The sequence below is a fragment of the Polypterus senegalus genome, chromosome 12, assembly GCF_016835505.1.
Source record: "Polypterus senegalus isolate Bchr_013 chromosome 12, ASM1683550v1, whole genome shotgun sequence".
Lineage (NCBI taxonomy): Eukaryota > Metazoa > Chordata > Cladistia > Polypteriformes > Polypteridae > Polypterus > Polypterus senegalus.
Window position 1 is genome coordinate 150,724,905 of NC_053165.1, and position 21,303 is coordinate 150,746,207.

Here is a 21,303-nt window from a genome sequence, read left to right on the forward strand (position 1 = left end):
AGACTGGCACATTACAGCACACACACACGTGGTCACCATGCTATAGTAAAGAGTATAAGCTCATACGGATATTGACTATATGAGTGAGGCCCGCTGACTGAGAACGAGCATGGGAGACGATTACCCACAATCCCCACGTGACACTCGGCGGACAAAGCGTATACGTACTACTCGTATTGCAAGACCTCGCTCGTTTATCAAGTTAAAATTTATTAAACACTTGCAAACCAAACTGCTTGCAATCCATGTTGCGTCTCCAGACTCAAAATTCTTTACTGCCATTGTCCTTAAAGAACACGCCCAGAAATCACAGTGGCTTCCTGCTTATCTGGAAGAGATCCTCTCCATTACCCTTACCTCTCGGCGTAACTGCTGCAGCTGGCAGATCAGTGGGCCATCATACTCTGTAAAGAGATTGAGGCAGAAATCCAGCTGATTTTCTTTCAACCACTTTTCAACATCTTCTTTAGTCCACGAGAAAACTTCAGAGTCATTAGCATTCCCATTCCCCTGCTTGGTCGTGGAGGCCACAGCTGGACCTGTTGATTTAAATTTAATTAATGAATAAAAACTGAAATTTGCATATTAGTAAGGCTATTTAGCAACTTACTGGTTAAGCAGTTGGAGTGTAAAGCATAATGATGGAGGTGCAGTTGTCTCGCTGTGTCACCAGGAGTAGGTGTCTTTAATGACAAGTGCTTACATAACACTAAATAAAGTATATTAGATAGATAGATATGAAAGGCACTATATAATAGGCAGAGAGATAGATATGAAAGGCCATATACTGTAAATATTATCATAGATAGAGATGAAAGGCACTATATCTATATATATATATATATAAAATTCAACATCTGTCTGTATGTCTGCTTTTCATGAGAGAACTACTTAACGGATTTAGATCGGGTTTTTTTCTATAATTTGCTTGAACATTTCAGTTGATTTTGCGACTTCTCTCATTGCACTATGTATCATAGTTCGCTTGCCATACTAATTTATTTGCGCTTATCCGAGAGACATGCAGAGGGCTGAGGGGAAGGGGACGGGGCCCTCCTCACTCACGCGTCAGCCTCAGTCCGTATCTAACATCCGCTTAGCTAGCAAACGAGAGAACTACTTAACGGATTTAGATCAGGTTTTTTTCTATAATTTGATTGAACATCCCGGTTGATTTTGTGACTTCTCTCATCGAGCTAAAAATCATAGTTTGCTTGCTGGAGCGATATATTCGCGCTAATCCGAAGCAGAGGCTGTGGGCCAAGGGGAGGGGGAAGCGTGACGTCAGGAGTGGGGAGCTGGGCAGGGACCCTTTTCATTGTCCTGTTTCACTACTATGTGGGCAGAGCCACGGGGAGGGCTAGTAGTAGATATATAGGTAGATAGGAAAGGCACTATATAATAGATATGAAAGGTACTACACTGTATACAGTAGCGATAGATAGATAGATACTTTATTAATCCCAAGGGGAAATTCACAGTATGCACTATATAATAAGTAGACAGATAGATATGAAAGGCACTATATGATAGATAGATAGATAGATAGATAGATAGATAGATAGATAGATAGATAGATAGATAGATAGATAGATAGATAGATAGATAGATAGATAGATAGAAAATGCACTATACTGTATCATAGATAGATATCTCTCACTGCAACATTCCACTAATCTGGGCTTTATGACAGAGTGGCCAGAGTTTGCAGAAATGCACATAATGGACTCTCAGACTGTGAGAAACAAGACTTTCTATTCCGATGAACTGTTTATCCTCAATTCTAAGTGTCATGTCTGGAGGACACCGTTCATTAGCTATGCAACACTATTTCAACAGTGAAGCAAAGTGGTGGCAGCAACAGTTACTTGGGGTACTAATCATGGTTAAGCAAAATATGAATGGAGCAAAGTACAGAGAAAATCTTATTGAAACCTGCTCCAGAGTACTCTGGACCTCATATTGTGCCGAACGTTCATCTTCTGACAGGACAATGACCCTAAGCACAAAGCAAAGGCAAAATAAGAGTGGTTTAGGGACAACTCTGGGGTATGTTCTTGTGTGGCCCAGCCAGAGCCCGGCAGTAAACCCAATCGAACATCTCTGGAGAGCCCATGAAAATAGCAGTGCATCAAGGGTGTGCGTCCAACAAGACAAAGCCTCATAGGATCAGCAGAGGAGAATGGCAGAAAATCCTCAAATCCAGTTGTGCGAAGCTTATCGCATCAAATCCAAAAAGACCCCAGGCTGTAAGCTCTGCTAAAGGGGCTTCAACAAAGTACTAAGCAAAGAATCTTTATACTTGTGTCAATGTGATATTTCAGTTTTATATGTTTAATAAATTTGCCAAAAATTCCATTGAATGTCACTTTAGGTTGGGAAAAATGATTTTAAGTGATTTTAGCTCAGGGCAACAACATAGCAAAATGTGAGAGAAGTGAAGGGGACCAAATTCTTTCTGAATCCAGTGCATAATACACAAATGTTCTACAGATGAAATAAGAAATACGTGATGAAACCTTCACCCATAGGAAGCTTGATACCTACCATCAACAACATCACCACTTGATGGAACATGGTTACCAAGTTCCTTCTTCAACCGATGGAAGCTGTCCTCAAAGTTGGCATGCTTGCCGAAGTCAATATACAGTTTGGATCCTAATATTGCTCCCAGCCAGCCGTCTGGTTTGTAATTTTTGTCCATCATGAGAGGAATGATGTCTTTACGCAGCTCAAAGCTGTATTCAGCCTCTGTAATTAGGAAATCACAAGAGACTTTCAGGAATGATTGGGGTAACCTTTCAAACTGCCACTTTTGTCTCGTCATTGTTTTGTTTTTATTAACATGACTGATAAGAATTAATACACACAAGGTTTATTTTTTTCATTAATATGCAAAACAAATTTGTTTTCTCTGACTCTGAAGGCCCGTGTCTGCAGCCAGCCACTCCATCTAAGGATGTGAAATGAAGGTGACTGTAAATGGTGACAGTTTTGTATAGCATCTTTCTACAGTAAACACTACTGTCTTGAGGATACGTGCGTAGAAAAAAAATACTTTAGAAACCAGTTGTACTTACTACAGGTCATAACTAGCAGAAATGAAATCTTAGGAAAGACCAGTTAAAACACAGGAGAACGCAGGTGGGCTGAGATTAAAGGACATTAATAGCCTTTAGCCTTAGGTAAACAAGCCTGAAACAGAATTTTCTTTACATAAGAACTTTTCTTTATTTTGCAATATCAATCTCTATTTTTTGCATGAACTTTTAGTAAAAAATTTAAAACAAAGATAGATAGATAGATAGATAGATAGATAGATAGATAGATAGATAGATAGATAGATAGATAGATAGATAGATAGATAGGATATTTGGTCTGTGGAATTATTTCTACATGTGTCACACACTTTTGCTAGAATCCTATGAAGTGTGGCAGTAGGGGGCAGTAGTGCACCCTTGAACCCTCAGGTACAACTCCAGACACCAGGTAAAAGTCCACGACCTTTTTATTATCTTTTAACACAGTGCACCAAGCACCCTTCACACTACTCATTCAGTAAATCAATAACTAATACAATAACCAATCCTCCTCGCCCAGACACTTTGCTCCTCTCCCACCCAGCACAGCTCAGTGTCTGGACTGAGGCACCGTCCTTTTATAGCCTCTGACCCGGAGGTGTTCCTGTCCCATCAATCCATAGTTCCTAATTCCTTCCGGGTCAGGGAAATCAGTCCTTTACTTCAACCCGGGAGCACGACATTTCTTCCCGTCATGTGACCGTGACGTACTCCCGGGTCATACGGCCTCACAAGGGTCATAAGCCCCCCCACAGCGACTCCTGGTGGTCCCCAAGGTATCCAGCAGGGCTGTGTATAGACACTACAAAGTCCATAAGGCCCTGCTGGACCTCGGGGCACGATCCTGCTGTCGGGAGAGCTCCTCCTGGCGGCCTGGGGGTGAGGACCGGCATGAGAAGCCGACAGTCCTCCACAGAAGTAAACTAAAAGCTGCTTCAATTGGACTAGGAGGATGAAGGCTTCAATATACTTTGTGAGGGAGATGACAAGCTGGGACTGGGATCCCTGTTGGAGCAGAACTGGGATCCTTACCTGGCAGGGATGCCAATAGTGTGGAAGGACAGGGGAAGACAATTCATTCAGGGCATTTTCTCCCCTAACACCCAAGCAGGCAGCCCTCCTGTGCTTTGGTACTGCTATGGAGACCCACAGGGCATATTGGGAATTGTAGTTGCTTTGGCCAGACCTGTTGGGTCCTTTAGGTGCCTCCAAGGGACGCTGAGGGGATTTACCAGCCCTTACTTCACAGGGCTCTAGACATAGATAGATAGATAGATAGATAAATAGGAAAGGCACTATATAATAGATAGATAGATAGATAGATAGATAGATAGATATGAAAGGTGCTATATGATAGATAGATAGATAGATAAATAAGGCACTATATGATAGATAGATAGATAGATAGATAGATAGATAGATAGATAGATAGATAGAACGTAGCCACAAGTATTCCTGAGCCACAGTATCGGGACAATTGAAGTGCTCCTGGGATTTACATAAAAGGAGCAGCCTTCTTCATCCAGGTGAGCCAGAGTGGGAAGGCAGCAGATGAACCTTGCCTGGAGGAATGGAGGAGAAGGAAAGAGCACTGAGAATTGTGTTATGCATGCTGTGTGCATTTTGAAGCCTGCATTGTGAAGGTATTTAAAGGGCTAAAATATTTGTATTAATCTGGAATTGTGTCTGTGTCTTTGTGTCGGGAGTGTGGGAGGCTGCATTGCCCCCTGGTGGTCACAAATTGTAACTGGGGCAGCCTGGAGTGGAAGGAATAGGATGAGTTTATGAGCCTATGGAGATGTGCCAGTGGAGGTGTGTGGTAGGAGGAGGTGGAGGAGGAGGAAGTTGGGAGTATGCGCCACCATATGACAAACCTCCTGGATTGGGCCCTGAGTGTGGCAGGTGACACCTCAGCACCACACTGGAACAGTGTGAGATTATTTAGAGGAGGTATTTTATATACTGTATAAGCATGAGCTGGAATGGGGGCTGAGTCAAACCTAAACAGGGGAGCTGCCCGTCACTGTCATATCCCATTGGTCTGGAAGGTATATCAAGGGTACTGCATTAACATAAGGACTTGCTAACAAAGAAACTCTCTCTCTCTTGGCTTCCATTTTCAGACAGGTTGCGCTTCCTGTTTCTACATTTCCATTCAAAGCCCATGTGAGAGCCAAGATCAGGACAGAACAGAAACAATCAACATAAGACAGAGAGCCACCTGGTAGCCTGCTATCCAGGTTATATTATTGTGCCACACACCTTGTGCTCTGCTTAGATTATGTGCATATTGCCCATAATTCATGAATGAATGTGTCACCTTCTCTCCTGCCACTTGTGGTGCTCTGTCTAATGGCCTGATGTTAGAGATGTAAAAGGAAAGAGGACATGCTGAACTACAATAGCAGTCAACCCTGACAGTGTGGTAAAAGTATGGGATTGGGGCATTCTGTTAAGTGATCCACACATCACACATTTCTCTCTCTTATAAAACAAAATCTTTGGGAGACTAGGGAGATGAGGCGTGATCTTCTCAGAAGACAACTTGAAGTCCTGCGAGAGACACCTTAACTTACCCCCAGCTCTTAAAACAATGACAAGTGACAAGCAAAACACGCAGCTTGCCAGCAGCAGAAAACCAGCAGATGATCCAACCTCTCTCCTTAGCATGCGTTCAGCAGCCCCACACAACATGAGCGGCAGAGACGCGAAGTAAAAAAAGGACAGCTGCTGTACAGGCTTTTAAATGTTTGACGGGAACCATAACAGCTATGGAGGAATATTTCGGGCAAAATTAAATAAATAAATAAACGCGCAAATAAATAAAAGTACTGTGAAATGTGAGCATAAATAAATAAATGTGTCATGAAATGAGAACCTAAATAAATGAATATATCATGAAATGAGAGCATAAATAAATAAATGTGTCACGTAATATGTTTTTCATTGCTTATTTATTTATTTCATCTTGTCCATAACATTTCTCCAAACCGTCATGAAATACGGCTTGAAATAAAACTGTCACTTTCACTCGTCAAAGTTGAGAGGGTGGGCTCTAACACGCCCTCTAGTTACTGATTGGTGAATCGATAGCACAAGAATTAATTAGAAAAATGCTTACTACTGCCGATGAAATGGATTCTGCCGAAGATATTACGTATTTCAGAGAGAGAATGGAAGATTTATTGGAAGAAATTACAATGTTGGCAGCCCTTTTAGACTCCGATATAAATGAAACTATTTTTGAAAATATCGAAGAACAGGTGGAACGGACTTTACTACACTCCAGTTCAGGTGACGCAGCACCCTGCTCTGGACGTCCATCCTTTGACATTCCAGCTGAGTCAATAGAACACCTTCTGTTATGCGGTTTAAAAGTACAACAGATTGCAGATCTATATGGTGTATCGGGGAAGACGATCACAAGGCGAATGAGCCAGTTTGATATACGGCTGCATTAGTTTAGGTACTTTGACATGGAATGCCCAAAGCAGGGCCAGCTAATATTTTGAACTGAGTATTTGACCCTTGTTTTACGAGTATAAAGTCAGGTGCATATTCGCAGCTACTTTTTCAAACAACTTTATAACTCTGATCAGTGGCCGTTCCACCTGTTCTTCGATATTTTCAAAAATAGTTTCATCTATATCAGAATCTAAAAGAGCCGCCAACAGTGCAATTTCTTCCGATAAATCTTCAATTCTCTCTCTGAAATACGTAATATCTTCGTCAGAATCCATTTCATCGGCAGTAGTAAGCATTTTTTTAATTAATTCTTGTGCTATCGATTCACCAATCAGTAACTAGAAATTGTGTTAGAGCCCACCTTCTCAACTTTGACGAGTGAAAGTGACAGTTTTATTTCAAGTTGTATTTCATGATGGTTTGGAGAAATGTTACGGAAAAAATTAAATAAATAAATAAGCAACAAAAAACATGTTTCGTGATACATTTATTTATTTATGCTCTCATTTCATGAGAAAATTAATTTATTTAGGCTCACATTTCACAGTACTTTTATTTATTTGCGCATTTATTTATTTGTTTAATTTTGTCTGAAATATTCCTCCATAGACAGCAGCAACAGCAGCAGATGATCCGACGGCACCTCCTTAGCATTGTGGAAAGCATACCCCCGGACACAGACAGACAGACACCAGAATGTTCAAAACACACTTCTTTATTTTTCTTTACAGCACCACAATGCCTTCATCCACCAACTCTCTTCCTTTCTCTCTTTCTCTTTCTCCTCTTCTTTCTCTTCCTCTTTCTCTCTTGACCTCCTCTCCCCTCCTCACAAGCTTCATCTCCTTCCTCCCAACTCTGGCTCCTCTACTGGAGGGTGGCGGCTCCTTTTATCATGACCTGGATGAGCCCCAGGTGCTCCACCTGACGTCACTTCCTGGTGTGGCGGAAGTGTCAGGAGAGCACCTGGAAGCACTCCGGGTGCCCTTGGGATTTCTTCCCGCAGCACTTCCTGTTGTAGACATCCAGGATTCCCTAACTGTCCGGGTTCCCCCTGGCGGTGGTCACGTCCTCCCGTAGGGGTGAGCGTCCCAGCACCGTTCCCGTGGCCCCCAAACAGACCCGGACGGCTGCCCTCTCGTGGCCCAGGGGAGGTATCATCCATCTCGGGGACTGTCCAGGCATCCCAGCTGGGCAGGGTCCCCTGTCATCTGGGACAGCATGTATTCAGTCAGCGTTATACGTCCTGCGAGAAAGAGATTTAACCACGCCTGGGGCCGGAAATAAAGGACAAGTATTGTTTATACAATGTCATGTGAGGCAAGGCAGTGAGACATCATTTAAAACAAGTCCACAGACATCTAACCTAGCAGTTGTTGGATTGCTGTTGGCAGACTCGCTTCATGTGCTCCCAGCTCTTAATACAATGGCATGCGACAAGCAAAACACGCAGCTTGCCAGCAGATGATCAGACTGCTTCTCCTTAGCGTGCGTTCAGCCAACCTAACTGTCACCCTCCCTTCGCAACATGAGCGGCAGAGATGCGAAGTAGCAAAAGGACAGCTGCTGTACAGGGTTTGAAATGATTGGACAGCAAGACAAGCAGATCAGGCAGCTCGCCAGCAGCAGAAAAAGCAGATGATCCAACAGCATCTCCTTAGTGTTCGTTCAGCCGCCCCCCATTCACAACGCGAGCAGCGTTATACATCCTGCGAGAAAGAGATGTAACCGCACCCGGGGCTGGAACTAAAGTATTGTTTTTACAAAAGTTTTAAAATAAAAGTGAAAGTAATGCATATGTAACAATTCCCATGAAACTAACAATCTCTTTAAATTGTATATCCGGTAAACCAAACCCGGGAAGCCCCCCTCTTTAGAAAAAAATAAAAGATATTTATTCTTACAAAGCGCCTCCAGCAATCAGCCACAATAGCAAGATGAAGTAAACAAATTCTTTCTTCTTTTTTACCTCCACTGAGTGTTGCCCGCTGCCTCCCGACTCTGATTCCCTGATGTGAGGCAGTGGACTCCTTTTAAGTCAGACCTGGGAATGCTGCCAGTTGTCACAGCGTGTCTTCGAGGAAGCACTTTGGGGCCATAGAAAAAGTATGGCACTGCCCACCCCCCGACTGCGCTCTCTATTGATACCCAGGTATATCCCGACTGGGCTGCAGTTCTGGACTCTCAACTCCCAAGCACCCCTGCTGAAGTCCTGACTGGACTACCATACAAGGATCACTGCCACCTAGAGCATGGGTGAAAACAGGGTCACCTTAGGACCCTACCATGACAAAACAACTCCTCAAAGGTTTACATTTTTGGTCTATGCTTGTATCCAAAGCAACTTACGTCATTTGAGATACAATCGGTTACATTTTTTTTTGTGTTTTTCCAATTGGAGCACAGACAGGTGAAGTGACTTGCTCAGGGTCACACAGTGTAAGTGGTGGGATGTGAACCTAAAACCTCATGGTTTGAAGTCCAAAGCCTTAACCACTTCGCCACACTGCCTGCCTAATATGGAGCTATAGTGCCATTGTAGGTATTTACAGTTTATAGTTGGTGATTGGGCTTGCATGCAGCATGGATGTCTTACCCTAAATCCATAATCTTTAAAGTAACAATCTATAAATTATTTGACTTTTGCGCATCTATGTAGAATTCAAACTGTAAAAAAATGCAATTTAGATGCTGTAAGTGCCCAGGCGGGCATCCCGGCCAGGATGCAGGAGGACGTCTTGCCTGGCCGGAAAGTCATAATTGAAGGATGGCTTGGTTACAGACATTACCCGGTTGGGTTGCCTTATAATTTCCATCCTGGTTGGGATACCGGGAGGAAAGATGAACTGGTGAGAGCTGGAGTCTGGGAGCAGTTCATCCCCCACATTAACAGGTGGCAGTGTTCCTTGTCACTAGTCCCAGTTTGGACACCCACTGGGCTCTATGGGAATTGGAGTCTGGAAGCACAGATAGAGGGGACTGCCGGGCGGAGGACCTCCTTGGTTTACGTATGACCTAGAAGTGCTTTCAACAAGTCAGGATGGGCCACTGGAATTACTCCCCAGTCCAGCTTAAAAGGAGCCCACTGCCATACCTCATGGAGTTGAGTTGGGTGGAAGAGGGTGAAACTTGCTAGAGGAGAGGAGAGAGTGCAACTAATTGTATATTGGCTGTAGTGATTGTTATTTCAGAGCTGTGTGGATTAAAAATCCTTTATTTGAACCCAGAGTTGTGCTGGGTCTTATGTGTATGAGGTTAGGGAGGCTTGGTGGCATCCCTTACTGTTCATAATGCATACAGGTAAGCAACACAACAAGCGCCACAGAAAGTAATCCTTCCATGTTCGCTGTGTTGGAATATGTTTATCTTCTACGATCGATCACGGAATGAAGCATTGTAATGAGCAGGATCCAATCAGGTAAAGGCCACGTAATAAACCAAAACCAATCACAGTGTGATTAGAATCTGCATTTTTGAAAAACTACATTTTCATCTGTCCTGTCAACTGCACTGAGGTTGTGTTTTTAGAGGTATGTGGCTCTGCAGAAGTCTCCATTTTCGAGGATTGGAATATTGCGGACAAGACGTGAAAATGGAGAGTGATGTCTGCATCTTTAAACAAAAACATAGCAGTGTGGACAGAGCCTTGGAGTGAAAACCAGCTTCTATAAGTTGAATCTACTGAAATAGTAATGCGTACCTGTCCTGCAGCTTGGGCTCTCCTTGTACTTGGCAGAGATGCACATGATGATAATATATGCATTTTCAACAGCCTCGGCCATGGCCTGCAGGGTAGATCCGGCCATTTTCTCCACATCCATCCACACATTGAGGCCAGCATTCTGCAAAGAAGCAACGTTCAGGGTGCATTAGAGGTAATGCAAAGGTCTTTATCGGGACGAAGCTGATGCTCGTGATCTTCTGTAAGGTCAGGGCTGATCTAAACCTTTTATTCAATTAATTTTATTTTATTACGATGACATTAAGCAGCTACCTTTAAAGGCGTTGTCACCACAGCCATATATGCACCCGTCCACACTCAGAATAAACTATGCAGGGCTGTAGAGACAAGAGGCCTGTTTCTTTATTTCCCACCGTACACAACGTAGGTCCAAGTACAAACCGGATTCCAAAAAAGTTGGGACACTAAACAAATTGTGAATAAAAACTGAATGCAATGATGTGGAGATGGCAAATGTCAATATTTTATTTGTAATAGAACGTAGATGACAGATCAAACGTTTAATCCGAGTAAATGTATCATTTTAAAGGAAAAATATGTTGATTCAAAATTTCACGGTGTCAACAAATCCCAAAAAAGTTGGGACAAGTAGCAATAAGAGGCTGGAAAAAGTAAATTTGAGCATAACGAAGAGCTGGAAGACCAATAAACACTAATTAGGTCAATTGACAACATGATTGGGTAAAAAAAGAGCTTCTCAGAGTGGCAGTGTCTCTCAGAAGCCAAGATGGGTAGAGGATCACCAATTCCCACAATGTTGCGCAGAAAGATAGTGGAGCAATATCAGAAAGGTGTTACCCAGCGAAAAATTGCAAAGACTTTGCATCTATCATCATCAACTGTGCATAACATCATCCAAGATTCAGAGAATCTGGAACAATCTCTGTGCGTAAGGGTCAAGGCCGTAAAACCATACTGGATGCCCGTGATCTCCTGGCCCTTAAATGACACTGCACCACAAACAGGAATGCTACTGTAAAGGAAATCACAGAATGGGCTCAGGAATACTTCCAGAAACCATTGTCAGTGAACACAATCCACCGTGCCATCCGCCGTTGCCAGCTGAAACTCTACAGTGCAAAGAAGAAGCCATTTCTAAGCAAGATCCACAAGCTCAGGCGTTGTCACTGGGCCAGGGATCATTTAAAATGGAGTGTGGCAAAATGGAAGACTGTTCTGTGGTCAGGCGAGTCACGATTCAAGTTCGTTTGGAAATCTGGGACGCCATGTCATCCGGACCAAAGAGGACAAGGACAACCCAAGTTGTTATCAACGCTCAGTTCAGAAGCCTGCATCTCTGATGGTATGGGGTTGCATGAGTGCGTGTGGCATGGGCAGCTTGCATGTCTGGAAAGGCACCATCAATGCAGAAAAATATATTCAGGTTCTAGAACAACATATGCTCCCATCCAGACGTCATCTCTTTCAGGGAAGACCCTGCATTTTTCAACAAGATAATGCCAGACCACATTCTGCATCAATCACAACATCATGGCTGCGTAGGAGAAGGATCCGGGTACTGAAATGGCCAGTCTGCAGTCCAGATCTTTCACCTATAGAGAACATTTGGCACATCATAAAGAGGAAGGTGCGACAAAGAAGGCCCAAGACGATTGAACAGTTAGAGGCCTGTATTAGACAAGAATGGGAGAGCATTCCTATTTCTAAACTTGAGAAACTGGTCTCCTCGGTCCCCAGACGTCTGTTGAGTGTTGTAAGAAGAAGGGGAGATGCCACACAGTGGTGAAAATGGCCTTGTCCCAACTTTTTTTGGGATTTGTTGACACCATGAAATTCTGAATCAACATATTTTTCCCTTAAAATGATACATTTTCTCAGTTTAAACTTTTGTTCCGTGATTTATGTTCTATTCTGAATAAAATATTAGAAGTTGGCACCTCCACATCATTGCATTCAGTTTTTATTCACGATTTGTATAGTGTCCCAACTTTTTTGGAATCCAGTTTGTAATTGAGCGCTTTGAGAAAAGCGCTATATAAATGCAAAGAATTAATTATTATTAAAGGACAGAAAACACAAAACACAAAAGTTATGTGTGGGCCATTCCAGAGAACAGTCACACATGTCACATATCCGTGGGGACTCTGACCCATTTTCTTGTCTTGGTCAGTCTTTCTCCCTGTAAGAAAGCCCCCTTTTCAATAAGGTATAATAGATTGCAATAGCTGGCATGTGTTAATATTTTTTATGGAGTGAGGTGACTTCGAGTGTTCAGGATTTCAAACAAATTTTATTTGTTATATATTGTCCTTTGATAGTGAACATAATCCCAATGCTCTTTTCACACCCGTTACAATTGTTAATGAATTTCTTGTACCCCCCCAGCACCACATGTGACTATCTCAGGGACCACACAGATTTACCTTTCATCCACACGCAAACTGCATTTTAGGTCCCTGAAAATGGACCTTTTTGGAAAATCCTTCCAGGGTGAAGATGTTTAGGAACTCTGTCTTCTCTGTTTACATGTAGACAGGGAAAAAATGAGTTTTTGGCTTATAACGTCAGAGTGTGCGCCGGTATCTCTTTTGATTGACATTAGTATGTGCGCCATTACCTGTTTTGTTCACATGAGGTAATTTCGTGCAATGGCAGTCATCGCTAAATTAGCTCTGGTGTTAACCTTGTTTACATTTAAACATACAATTACTGTACCACTATATTGAGCAACAGAGGCATCAGAATGCATTACGGAGGTCACTGTTACATCAAACACTCCGACGACACAGACCCAGCCACCAACATCGCCAGTTTTGGACGAGACCCAGTCGGACCTCTAGTTGGTGGGACAACTTTGAGAATGAAGTGGTTGTTGCTAAAGAATGATGACAGAATTTTCGTTTGTCAAGCGCATTGCTGTTATCTTTGAGTGAGCTGCATCACCCACACATCGAAGTTAAAGACAACCGTAATGAGATCGCCAGTTAGCGTTGTCAAAAAAGTTGCCTGGATACTTTACTATTTAGCAGACGAGGGGAGATTACGTAAGATGGCAAACACCTTTGGGATGTCAAAACAGGTGGTTTCTCAAATAGTAAGGCGAGTGTGTGACGCAATTCCAGTCCACTTGGGCCCTGCATATACACAATTAGCAGTCACAGAGTCCAAAGTAGACGAATTGTAGCAGGGTTTCACCAGGATTCATACAGAAATAAAGCAGCCATTCACAAACTCCATGGATTATTTCAACAGAAAGTGGGTGTTGCAGACGGGTGGGGAACTTGCCCAGCTGGGATGCCTGGGGAGAGAGTGTTCTCAGGGCATTATCTCTCCAAGGACGCTAGAAGGTAGCCCCCCTGGGTTGCTGCAGCACCATGGAATCCCACAGAGCCTGCTGGGAGTTGGAGTTTGCCACAGCTGTGTTGGGTTCCATGGGTTCTACCAGGGGGTGCTGCAGAGACTGTAGAGCTCTACTGTACTGGGCTTCCACCACACCTAGGAGTACTTCCCAGTAGCAGCATAAAAGAAACCAGCAGCCATTACTCCGGGAGCCAGAGTTGGAAGGGAAAAGACATAGCTTGCTGGAGGAGAAGTAGTGGAGGTGAAGGACAAGAGAGAAGAAGGAGAAGAAGAGGAAGATAAAGGACAGAGTGCTTTATTTGTACTTATTGTACTGTGCAATGTTAGGAAACGCTTTGGGGAAGAATTTCCCACAACAAAATAAAACATGTGCTGTGCTTTGAACTGGTGTCTGCGTCTTGTCTGTGTTGGGTTTGAGACATTGGGTTTCTCTTAGCATACAAGCCACCTATGATTACTAGTGTTCATTTATTGACGTCATAGTGAAATATCCGGTTAGCGTTCACAACGCCTGTATTTTCGCAAATTCCATGCTGAACACATATTTGAAATAAAAAGGCGATGAACATTAATCTAAATGACATTCCCTTTGTTACCTATGCCTGTTTTGGGCTCTTGACAGCAGATTTTTGTATTTTCATGTGATCGAATTTAAAAAAAAAATGGTGCATGTGTGGACAGGATTTTTTTTAAAAAACGAAGGAGGAAAACTTCCATTTAAAAAATATCTGGGTACATGTGGATGAGGTCTTAGTTGTGGTGATGGAGCCTTCATACTATGTGTTTTGCAGTCTTTTAGGGAAGGACTAGAAAAAAAGAATTATGGTCACCTTGACATCTTCAGACGGTTGTGGCGAGTGCCCTCTTCTACGCGGTGGTGTGCTGGGGAGGCAGAATAAAGAAAAGGGACGCCTCACGCCTGGACAAACTGGTGAGGAAGGCAGGCTCTATTGTAGGCACGGAGCTGGACAGTTTGACATCTGTGGCACAGCGACGGGCGCTGAGCAGACTCCTGCCAATCATGGAGAATTCACTGCATCCACTGAACAGGATCATCTCCAGACAGAGGAGCAGCTTCAGCGACAGACTGCTGTCACCGTCCTGCTCCACTGACAGACTGAGGAGACCCCACACTATGTGACTCTTCAATTCCACCCGGGGGGGTAAACGTTAACATCATACAAAGTTATTGCCTGCATTGTTATCACTCTTTTATTTAATATTGTTCTTTATCAGTATGCTGCTGCTGGAGTATGCGAATTTCCCCTTGGGATTAATAAAGTATCTATCTATCTATCTATCTATCTATCTATCTATCTATCTATCTATCATATAGTGCCTTCTATATCTATCTATCTATCTATCTATCTATCTATCTATCTATCTATCTATCTATTATATAGTGCCTTTCCTCTCTATCTATCTATCTATCTATCTATCTATCTATCTATCTATCTATCTATCTATCTATCTATCTATCTATCTATCTATCTATCTATCTTATGTCATATGGGTGTCATCTACCAGTTAGATTACTGCTGCCATCTATTTACTGGTTCAGGAACTAAGGAAATCTGTGAAGTTGTAAGAGTTCAGTCTGTCTCACACTATTACGATGCAGTATCTTCTCTAAATCTGCATCTCTCGCTGGATGATGAGCATTGTCTAGCTGTTCTTGCCTCTCAAAGTGAAGTGATAAGAGGCTGATAGTTGAAAATTCTTACTCAGTCATAAGTGGCCCTGAGTCATCTGCCTGCATAACAGCAATAGTAATCTCTATATATATAAAATCCAACATCTGTCTGTCTGTCAGTCTACTGTATATGTCTGTCCTCTTTTCAAAAGAGAGCTATTTAATGGATATTGACAAACCGCTATGCTTCTGCAAGAATGTCCTTTGGACAGATGAGACAAAACTTGAGGCTTTTCGGCAAGTCACATCAGCTCAATGTCCACAGATGAAAAGATGAAGCCTTCAAAGAAAAGAACACCAGACCTGCTGTGAAACATGGAGGAGGTTGTTCGGTTATGTTTTGGGGCTGCTTAGCTGCATCTGGCTTGAGGTGCCTCGCATCTGTGTAAGGAAAAATGAAATCTCAAGACTATCGGGACATTCTGGAGCAAAATATACTGCTCAGTGTCAGAAAGCTCTGTCTCAGTTGCAGGTCAGGGACCATCCAACAGGATAAGGAGCCAAAACACCCAGCTAAAAGCACCCAAGAATGGATAACAACAAAACATTGGACTACTCTGACGTATCCTTCTATGAGTCCTGATTTGAATCCTATCAAACATCTATGGAAAGAACTGAAGCTTGCAGTCTGGAGAAGACCCCTTCAAAGCTGACACAGCTGGAGCGGTTTGTTCAGGATGTGTAGGCCAAACAACCTGTGGACTGGTGCAGAAGTCTCACGGAGAGCTTTGGGAATGAGTGCAGTGACTGCAAACTCTAAAGGTTGTGCAACAAAGCAGTAGGTGTAAGGGTCCCATCAATTTTTTGCTCATGCCATTTTCATTTGTGTTCTCATTTGAAATATTCTGTTGAATCCAAACTCTAAAGCAAAGTCTGATTATTATTATATATGGAATCAACAATGATGGATGGCAATTGCTTTGGTCAGTTTCAAGTTATTTCAGAGATAATTGTGGGTTCTTCTTTTTTACATGGAGAGGGTATCAACAAATTTGTCCACATCTGGTGGGCTGGAGCCTCAACACACCTCCAAGCTTGTCTACCATTTTCTATAAATTTGAAAGACACCTTGCCCACATTGGCACTTCATGATGGGGCACCACCAGAAAATAAAAGCCTAAAAACTTACTGTGGAAGCAGCAAAAGTTTCAATGTAAGAAAACATGTCTCCATGTTTCTATCGCATTATATGTGACAAGACATGGGGATCTGGACAGAATCCTTCTATCGCATATTCCTCGTACTACTTTTCTCAGGGCAAGGATATATTTTCGATTCGCTTACATTGTAAGAATTCTCACATAAATATGGAATTAAAACAAAATCAATCAAATGGCACAAAAAGTTTACTGTGATGTGGTCTGTCAGAATGAATCCACGTCCCTGGGGCCTGACAGGTTGCTATGCAGGAAGACTATGGATAAAGCACATGGCTGATCTTCTTTTAAAATGAATGAATCCCATAATAGTGGTGTTTTTTTTTTTTGTTAAAAAATAATAAGTATAAACTACTTTACAGTGTGTGCGCTATCGCAAGACGTAGATCAATATCCGACACCTTGATGTACTTGGTACGTTTTTAAGTTTTCTCCTCCATGACCCCTAGCTTCCATTGTAAAGCACCACTGTGGGCAAGATATTTATATATTTTTTAATTTATTGAAAATGCTTAACTTTAGAACACAATTTTATTTGGCAAATCTAAATGCACCATGTTAGTGAAGAAATAAGTCAGACTTGAAAATTACAGATAAACTTATCGTTTAATAGTGGTAGGAACTGGTGACTGATTTCCATTACCTCCCTTTGTTTCAAAGATCCTTTTTCCAGTAAAATATTGCATTCATGATAAAAATAAGTCAATCAAGCCACTGAACAGAATCCAAATGATCACGTCCTTCATTTTCGTACGTCTAGTGATTGGGTTAATGCCTCCACTTTATAAAGGCCCATTGTATTCTCTCTTTAATTAGCACAGGAGTAGTCAAGTACAATAATCGAACAATATTTCATTTTTTTTTGGTATTAGAACAGTATCTTAAATTAAACTGATTATGCTAAAAAGCTAAAATGATATTCAATGAGGTAACAGCTACAGACCCAGAAACTATACTCACTTGCAGTCGTTTCTTCACTTCCACCATGGTCTTCTGGTTATCCCACTGGTAGCTAATCATGATATGCTTTCCTTTTGTGCCTGCAATATAAAATACATCACAAGTTCAATGGACCAAGGGTCTCTGCACTAAATGCCTAATCTGCAATAAGGAACCAGAATAAAAACAACAAAAAGCCAAAGAGCTGTTTAAAAAAAAACGAGTATTACGAACGATACGACAAAATAGATTCCTAATGAGCTGGTTGTTAAATTGAATGGCGGAGACCAGATTTGTTCTTTTATCAGCTGTTCTCAGGAGAATAGCCAGGGATGAAAGTAAAACATCACTGCTCAAGAATGCATAGATTTGTTAAAGTGAAATTTTTAATCAGCTTAATTGTGTAAAGATAAAGACAGATCATATAAAAGTTGATTAAAGCATGTAGGACAAGAGTGGTCGATAGTTGATTTAAACTTTCTAGGGGTCGATAGATTCAATAAAAAAATTTGAGGGTCAACGACAGCAAAAATAGACCCCCTTACTACTGCTATTTGTATGTTACTTCAAAATATCTATGATTCCAATAGGTATCTAATTAAGAAGTAAAATAATTCAAAAAACACATCAAATACCAAGTTTGTGAATGAAAAGGTAAAATGTGACATTAAAAGAGTCACACGTAAGAATGCATGAAAATACATGCAGCACAAACATGTCTGTGCATTGTCTTATCGAACGTATCAAAGCAAGTGCGGACATGAAAAACCGTTGCATGTCCGCACTTAATCGAGGTGGGACGAGACGACGGACATTCAATATTAGCAGAATCTATCAGTTTTGTACGGTCATGCTTTAAAAAAACACTATAAATTGGTTCGTTTGATGTGACATGTACTTATTTGTGATTTGAACTTTGAATATAATTATTTATTGAGGAGCAGTACTATGAAAAAGAAAATCAGAGGACACAGTTTATTCGAGTTTGAACCAAAATCTTCTGTTTCAAGTAAGTACATACTTTATTGTTTTATCACAGGGGCTGTCAAAATTGTTTGTTAATAAAAGTTTTTATTTCTTCAGATAATAATATGATTGAACCAAAAAAGAAATGCAGATAGTACAGCTTGGACTATTTGTACTTATTTTGAATTTATTTCATAAATGTCAAAAATGTAAGAAAAAACTCGGCCCGTATTTTTTTGCTTAAATTTTCGTTAGTGCAGGTTTCGATATTAAATGTTGCACAAGATAATGCCATATTCCGTAGTCCTTTTATCTTTTTCAGTCATTAATTACAAGTGATTAAAATGAAACGTTTGATATCTAGTGAAATATTTAATATCGAGTACTGTACAAATGCATTAATTTGAGTAAGTAAAGTAAATGACTAGGGGGTCGACGGTTTTAACAGTTTTTGGTAAAGGGGTCTGTGGCCGAAAAAAGTTTGGGAACTCTTGATGTAGGATAATGGTTATAACCGGAGAAATTTTCAAATTGTAATCATTTAAGCAATCTATGTATCTTAATTGAATTTAATTAATTCTTTTATGGGCACCCCACGATTTTATTTTTAGTCACATATAACCAACAAAATCTTTTTAGTGCATTTTTGAATAAGATCGCGTCACTTAAAAATAATTTTTGTAACATACTTTTTAGCCACCCTAATGCTACACAGTCCCAGGCATGTTACAAAAAACCTTGACTTGGGTGCGAAGGTGATTTGACAGAAATGACATTAGCGACAGAGTGGAATTGAACTGACGATCTCGAAGTGAAAGACAACATTTCTGATTTTAGAAAATCCTAACCACTATGAAACGTTACACGTGTGACGTACTGGAAATGTGTGTTTGTCTATTGGAGAATTGAACCTTCAATCTTTCTTAGAAAAGTCCAACACTTCATCTATTGAGCCAATATTGGCAAATCACTGAAAAAAGTATTTCCGCAAAATTCTATATAAATAATGAAAAGTTGGTAAAATTAAAAAAAAAAATAGTTTGTGTACATTGGTCTCAAACCTTCAACCATTTGATTGAACATCCAATACACTAACCACTTGACCAATGTGCTTAGCTATCATGTTGAAGTACTTTGACAAACGTTCAATATCAATTAATCAAAATCTGATTTTAATTCAATTTTGGCAGTTTCATATGTGGGACGTTCAAAAAGTTTCCGCACTTTTATATTTTCATTGAAAACAGTGAAGCCGGGAGAAGAGATTGGGCTTTAAAACGTTGGTACGACGCACGGAAAATTGCATTGCAAACGAAGGTGACTATGTAGAAAATTGATGTCATTTGGTTTTGAAATTCTTAATAAATAGAGTTAAAAAAAAGTGCGGAAACATCCTCCGAGAGCAACTTCTCCCAACCATCCAGGAACAGTTTGGTGACCAACAATGCCTTTTCCAGCATGATGGAGCACAGAGCCATAAGGCAAAAGTGATAACTAAGTGGCTCAGGGAAGAAAACATCAAAATTTGGGGTCCATGGCCAAGGAACTCCCCAGACCTTAATCCCAGTGAGAACTTGTGGTCAATCCTCGAGAGGCAGGTGGACAAACAAAAACCCACTCATTCTGATAAACACCAAGCACTGATTATGCAAGAATGGGCTGCCATCAGTCAGGAGTTGGCCCACAAATTGACTGACAGCATGCCAAGGGGAATTGCAGAGGTCTTGAAAAAGAAAAAAAAGGCTAACACTGCAAATATGGACTCTTTGCATAAACTTAATGTCATTGTCAATCAAAGCCTTTGAAACTTATGAAATGCTTGTAATTCTACTTCAGTATACCACAGAAACATCTGGCAAAAGATCTAAAACCACTGAAGCAGCAAACTTTGTGAAAACCAATACTTGGGCCATTCTCAAAACTTTTGGCCACGACTGTACAGAGATCAGGTAGCATCTGGTCGTTGCCTATCAAAAATGACGCTCTAAGATGCCAGGGCATGCGATTAATGTCACATCAGAGCTCCAGTAGAAGTTGTTCCACCTGTTTCATGTTAGGCAAAAGAAGATTAAGAGGAGACACGACTGAAGTATATAAAATTATGAAGGTGAGTCGGTACAGTGGATCGAGTCTGTGACTTTAAAATGAGTTCAACAAGAAGGCTTTTTCTTCACGCAGAGAACCACAGACACTTGGAATAAGTGACCAGGCGGTGTGCTGACCGTAGGACTTTCAAAACTCGACTTAATGTTACTTTAGAAGAATTAAGTAAATGGAACTGGTGAGCTTTGTTGGGCTGAGCTGCCTGTTCTCATCCAGATTGCTGGATTGTGCTAATGCTACAAATAACATAACACATGCCATTCTCTAACCTGCTTAATCCAATTGTAGAGCATCATTGGGGTCAAGGCAGGAAACAATGCTGGATAGGCTGCCAGTCGCAACCTTTTGTCACCACCAGGGCCGGTCTGGTATAGGCAATCAACCTAACCAAGGTGTCTTTGAACATTTAGAAGAATAAAATGCAGTAGCAGAGAAAATTGATACCTCACACAGAGAGAACATGCAAACTGCACATCCCAAAACTTCTCATCTGCAATACTTTTCAAACATATTCTTGCGTGGTACATTATATAGTGTGCGTCTATAATTCCCGGGATTTGAAATCAAGCACAGCACAGAAGCTTGGTGTTATGCTGCATTTTGATATCAAGATCAGATAAATATCAACCGTAAGTATTACTTTTGGGATAAGTGGTGGCGCCGAGGTTAGGGATCTCTGTGCCGGCAATCGTAAGGTTGCCAGTTCAAATCCCTTAAATGCCAGAAATGATTGCTCCGTCCTGGGTATGACGTTAATCTGCACCCAGTCCTGCAAGCAAGTCCGCCAACCTGCTGGGAAAACTTGGGGGGTGCTGGCACTCCAGCCACTGTAAGAAA

General features: G+C 41.4%; 1 protein-coding gene across 1 annotated transcript in view; it reads right to left on the reverse strand.

The window, feature by feature from the left end:
- The window catches only part of LOC120540543, a 36,139-nt gene that overhangs the window by 7,505 nt on the left and 7,331 nt on the right, over positions 1-21,303 (reverse strand). The window contains exons 4-7 of the mRNA XM_039771380.1: positions 17,419-17,498; positions 10,246-10,387; positions 2,548-2,751; positions 358-539 (exon numbers count right to left, since the gene is read on the reverse strand). Of these exons, the coding sequence (XP_039627314.1) occupies positions 358-539; positions 2,548-2,751; positions 10,246-10,387; positions 17,419-17,498 (608 nt within the window). The remainder of the gene's footprint in view (positions 1-357; positions 540-2,547; positions 2,752-10,245; positions 10,388-17,418; positions 17,499-21,303) is intronic.